At 37.7% G+C, this 5,405-nt stretch overlaps 1 protein-coding gene across 1 annotated transcript in view; it reads right to left on the minus strand.

Moving 5' to 3' along the window:
• SUGT1 (SGT1 homolog, MIS12 kinetochore complex assembly cochaperone) overlaps positions 1–4,346 on the minus strand; it is a 23,725-nt gene extending 19,379 nt beyond the window's left edge. The window contains 4 exon segments of the mRNA XM_008633136.2: positions 3,038–3,108; positions 3,427–3,496; positions 4,192–4,303; positions 4,305–4,346. Of these exon segments, the coding sequence (XP_008631358.2) occupies positions 3,038–3,108; positions 3,427–3,496; positions 4,192–4,303; positions 4,305–4,331 (280 nt within the window). The 5' untranslated portion in view covers positions 4,332–4,346.
• Positions 4,347–5,405: the final 1,059 nt, after the last annotated feature.

Consider the following 5,405-nt stretch of genomic DNA (forward strand, 5'->3'; position numbering starts at 1 on the left):
GGATTTGCTTTAATTTTGTTATTTTCTCTTTACTTTTAATTCTATTAGTAATAAAGCTCTTTCATTGTACTGCAACTGTTTAAGGTTTGTGCCTGCTTTGCTTTTCTCCTAATTCTTATCTCACAGAAGGAAAATAAGTAAGTAACGAATATTTTGAACCAAAACCACTACAGCATGGTAACCTAAAAAGACTTTCAAGTTTTGCAGTCTAAGTAAGGTCTCCACTAATCTGGCCTCCCTCATCAGCAGACAAGGAATTCTCTTTTTAACCATGGCCTATGACTAGATTGCTATGCAATACAAACTTCAAAAGTAAGTCCGGCATTAATGCCCCTATTTTTTCTCTAAAATTGTATTATCCTCCCAAAGAACTAATAAACAATTTCTACAAATATCTGCAGTTCAGAAAACCTAACTGGGTCTTCGCTTACTAAATCTCTACCAACTCTTAGAATACAAGAAAAGGAAGAAGTTTCTTTAAAAAGTTGCCACATTCCACCTTCACTAAATTAGTTCAGTGGTCAGAGCAAAAAATCCAAGAAAAATTGAGTATAATTGACCTAAATCCACAAAGCATACTGAAGAGTACCAGATTACACTCATTCTTCAACTAAGGCAACAGGAACTGCAAAAGTCTGCATGCATCGCATGGCTGAGCGAAAGGAGTATTGCTTTCTAAGGTTCTTTTGTAAAATAAAGAAACACTGTACATTCCACAGCTCATCACATCAAGTCCTATTTCCATATCCTTGTAGGTGGGTAATGGGAAGGTTGCTGTGGTACCCTGGGCCTGTCAGTCCTACCAGTGATGAGCACAAGTAGGAAGCTCATCGTTGTCAGCATTCTAGATTGAGATTTAAAACAGCCCTTACATTAGCAAAGAATAGAAACATGTATCCATGTACTTCTGCCCACTTGTGTGGCAAAGAAACCAGCTTTGCCAGCAAAGAAGTCCCCACCACAGCAATTCTTCCCAAGGCAGCAACAGCTGCAGTCTCTTCATCACCTGCTTAGTGTACGTGGTAAATTTTCCCTCTGTGCTTTGATCATTTTGCATTAGCTGCATTTAGCTGGAAGTCAGTTGTGTTGCCAAAATGCCTATGCTCACAATTGTTTCCACCTGGGATCCATGAAACATTCCACAAAGGCAAATTCTGTTACAGACACAAACTTGCCAGCAAATTAGGTAATGTATGAAAGAGAATCAACTAAATCTGCAATTTAGAAAAGGCCTTCAGGAGACTCCTCATCTCACAGCAGGCCACAGAATTTTGTAATGAGATAGAGGAAGCACAGCAGAAAGTATCTTCAGATACGGGAATAATCAGGAAGTGCAAAGCTTCAGAAACACTTCAACTGAGTAAGCAACAAAACAACAGCAAATTAAATTCAAACAGGTAGAAATGAAGCAATTCAACACAGGAAAGGATGTGGGATTTCAGGGATTCTGAAACAGCCAAGAGGATCCTGGTATTCACTTATCTAAAAAGGTATCTGCAGCTCTGTGTTGTACTCTACAGCATAAATAGAATGTAAGGTTACCCATGCACATGAAAAACCTCAAAGTGATACTGGTTGCCTGAGGTGGGGCAAGAGGATGAAAAATAAAGATTAGTCATTCAATTAAATTCAGCAGTGATGAGCTTGGAGATGTACAAAAAGTTACCTCCCAAGTAAGGAAAACTACCTAAGTCAGTGGAAGGAAACTCTTCCTTTCACGGAAAGTTACTAAATAGAGAACTTGACTAGACTGCAAAGACAAACCTGTCTCTCTACTGTGAAACTAGTGGAGACTACCTAGTTATCCAAACTAACAAAGAACTTAATGAAATTTCTTATTTTCAACTCCTATTCCAAGGCAGCCTAAACTGACAGCTGAGTTGCTGCAATTTCACCAAATCCTCCTTCTACCACCATTCTGCTGGCCCAGCACTGCTCTGCCACTTCACTTTTGGTGGCTTCAGCACTCAGACCCTTCGTTGGGCCATTTCAACACATTCATCCAGGGGGAAAGACTTTAAAAATACTAGGTTTCTGCAGACTTAATGCACTGAAAGAAGAGGCTAAACAAGCACAAAAGTAATAAGGAGCATGATCACTTGGTATCAAGCACAAATTAGCTTACACGTCCATGAAACTCCACTTTAAAATGAGAGGATTAGATCATTTATTTGGGAGAGGCAAAGTAATTAATTTTTTGCTAAGCCTACATGTCCCAGCCACTACTATTACAGGTAAGACAACACACTGAAAACATCTGAGACCATGACAGTTCTTATCAGATTAGTGCACTTTGCTCTGTGTAACCTTTCAAGGTGGTTTTTTTACCATTTTCTCTTGCTGTTTGGAAGAGACGAGAAGGTTTTATTTACAATGGGGGATAGGAGAGGAGAGAAAGGAGTCACAATCATCCTGCAATTGCTTTGTTTTGTGCTTCCCCAAAGATTTTTGTCTTCTACCAAAGCTTTCTGTTTTAAGCTATTCTTTTCCTGCTTATCAAATAGTCAGGTTTTAAAAAAGTTCTAAGTGCTCCCAAACTAAAAAGTGCCCAAGTCCAGCTGGAAAGCCAACACTGTAAGAAGAAAAAAAGAGAGATAATAAATATGCTTCTGTAATTAAGTGGTATGTAATGTAAGGTAAAAATCCATTTTGTCAGTTTGAATACCTGCCAAGTTGGACATTCTTTAAGACTGGTCTGTCAAACTGTTTAAGAAGAAGTTCCAGCTATACATAAGGAACCTGCTTTATTCAAAAGCTTTTTTATCACACTTAACACTATAACATTGACATTATTTATCTTCAAGACCTCCAGCTACTAATCAGCTACTAATTGCTAAGAACTTTAATACACCTTTTTAAACAGTTTAACACTTTCATGCAGTGACTGCATAAAGGTTCCCAAAAGCCAGACAACTGATGTTAGGGACGCAATACATTAGCCTTTAAAAAAAAACCTTTGGTCTTCATTTTAATCTAACACATTATCCATTTTTTTAACATAAGGAGTACTGTACACACAAGAAACTTTAATACTTACTGTCCAACCTCTGTCCCTCTCTGAAAGACTCTAAAGCAGATGCATAATTTTTGATATGATATTCACCTAACCTGACACAAATAAAGAAAAACACAAGAAAAAAGTGATTACTTTTCAGTGTAATCCACATTCTACAGATATCATGCTGCATTGGTTAAAATGACGTGTAAGAATTTAAATTACCCAAAAGGTGTGTTTTTGAAAAGGCCAGGGCATTAAGATAACCACCCCAAACTAAATGGCTTTATTACAAGTGGGTTGCAAGCAGCAGGGCATTGAACTTATTCGTTCTCAGTGTTGTAAAAAGCTTGCACAGAACCATAACCCAAACTCTAGTATTGACCTACAGATTATCACAATATTCCCAAAGTACCATAAATGATACATACCCTTTTCTAAGAAGTGCTACAGCATTATTTGGGTTGAGTTCTAGAGACTTCTTTGCATCTGCAACTGCATCTGTTGAAAGTCAGTTTAAAGTTGAGAAACATAATAGTAACGTTATAAAAAGCAGTGAATTGTCAAGTCTCTAAGTAGTGAATTTTTTCCAGGATGTACTATGTTATCTTTCTTATCTTGCACACAAATCACACTGAATTAAATCTAGTCACGACTGCCATACATGAATCCCTCATGGAGCTGCAGAGCTCTTATGTAAGATGTAGCATGACTTTCATTTAGTGAAATCCTCTGCTTAGATCTGAAGTGTGATTCTGTTTGGTTGGTTTTTACTGGCAAGAAAAAATAAACCAGATCTTATTCAGTTAATTTTTTTCCCAGGCATTATTCACTTTTCACATTCCTACCACGACAGGATTCAGTCTCTACCAAGAACACAACAATGGAAGACACTTAACAACACAAAAATCTCAAAATCTGCCAAAAAAAATCTACTTCCAAAAAGCTGCCAAGATAATACTAGGCTGGAATCAAATAGAAAGCTGGGACTCTAGAAAACCCATTTCACTGAAAGCTTTGCTGAAACAAAACAATCTAAGAAAACTACAAGATTATGTACTAATACCAAAAGCAGCCTGTTAAGTTACAGATAATGCCTTCTCTTGTTACTGTATTTGGCTTCAGATTGAAGACACCTCCTGTAAAACAGCTGTTATGATACACTTGTAAAAGGATTCTTAGACTGAAGATGTTACCTGCATATTTGTTTAGAAGAATATGAGCATAAGCTCGTTGACAATAATATTCGGCATCATCTGGATTCTTTTCCAAAGCTGTTGTCAGTTCCTGTAAACACACATAAAAAAATATGAAATGGTACTTCAGAAATCCTCATAAAAACACAGTATCAAACTCTGTTAACTAAGAGACATTTCAGAAGATAAAATCCTAACTGGCATTTCTGTTTACCTGTTGTTTAGTTCTCAAGTGCAAAGCTAAACATCAGAGCCTGAAGGAACCTGCCAATTATACAAAATTCAAGCAGACTGTTTCTTACTGCAAAGGAAGTGGGATTTCAAATGCTCTAAACATGAAGTCTAACACAGATGATCCTCTCCATTCCAAAGACCTTCCTACAATTCTCAGATACTTGTACACAGATCTGCTGGATTTGAGAGAGAAGTGCAGTATCAGGAATTTGGAAGTCAACGCACGGTATGTCAAACAGTTGTGTGGAGATAAGACGCTATGAAATACCATGTAACACATATTACAGTGCATAAGAGATTGTTTCAGTTTATGCTGAACACAAAAGCAGGAGAATTAAAGATTTATGGAACACAGGGCTCAGAGAAGATATTACTGCACAATGGAAATAAGCATAAAGTAGTCCTTTGTTAAGGGAATCACTGGATATATGGATTGAAATAATTATACATTGCTCTCTCTAAGAAAAGTTCATGACTTTGCACAGAGAATAAAATCACAGTGACTTGAAGCACACACCTGGAAAAAGCATCTCCAATTCTCTCATTGGTAAGAGTTCTTCCCTTTGCTAGAAGACAGTCATTCTTTCAAAAGGCACTACAGTGCATTGCTACAGTACAGTAACTCTGTTTGCTAAGATGACTTCTACTCAGACTTCCACCTGGAATCTAGCAAGTGTGAATGTAGCTAAGATACAAGCTTTACACCTGCAGAAATATTTGTACAGCACAGTTGCCAAAACTCTGTCCCACCAAGCCGGCGAAAAAAGAAGGGAGGGAGGACTTGCCTTAGTTCTAATTCATATCAGTGTCTTTTTCTGTCTAACAGATGTCACATGAAGTGCTTATGCCACCTAGCAGTTACGTGGCCAGAAGAGCTGCTTCTAGCAGTGGCACGAGTTCTTACTATGTAAGACATATACACCTGTATGGAGGTACAGCACATAAATCTAAATCCTTGGGGGTCTCTGAAGAAAGGGGCA

The sequence above is a fragment of the Corvus brachyrhynchos genome, unplaced genomic scaffold, assembly GCF_000691975.1.
Source record: "Corvus brachyrhynchos isolate BGI_N302 unplaced genomic scaffold, ASM69197v1 scaffold202, whole genome shotgun sequence".
NCBI lineage: Eukaryota > Metazoa > Chordata > Aves > Passeriformes > Corvidae > Corvus > Corvus brachyrhynchos.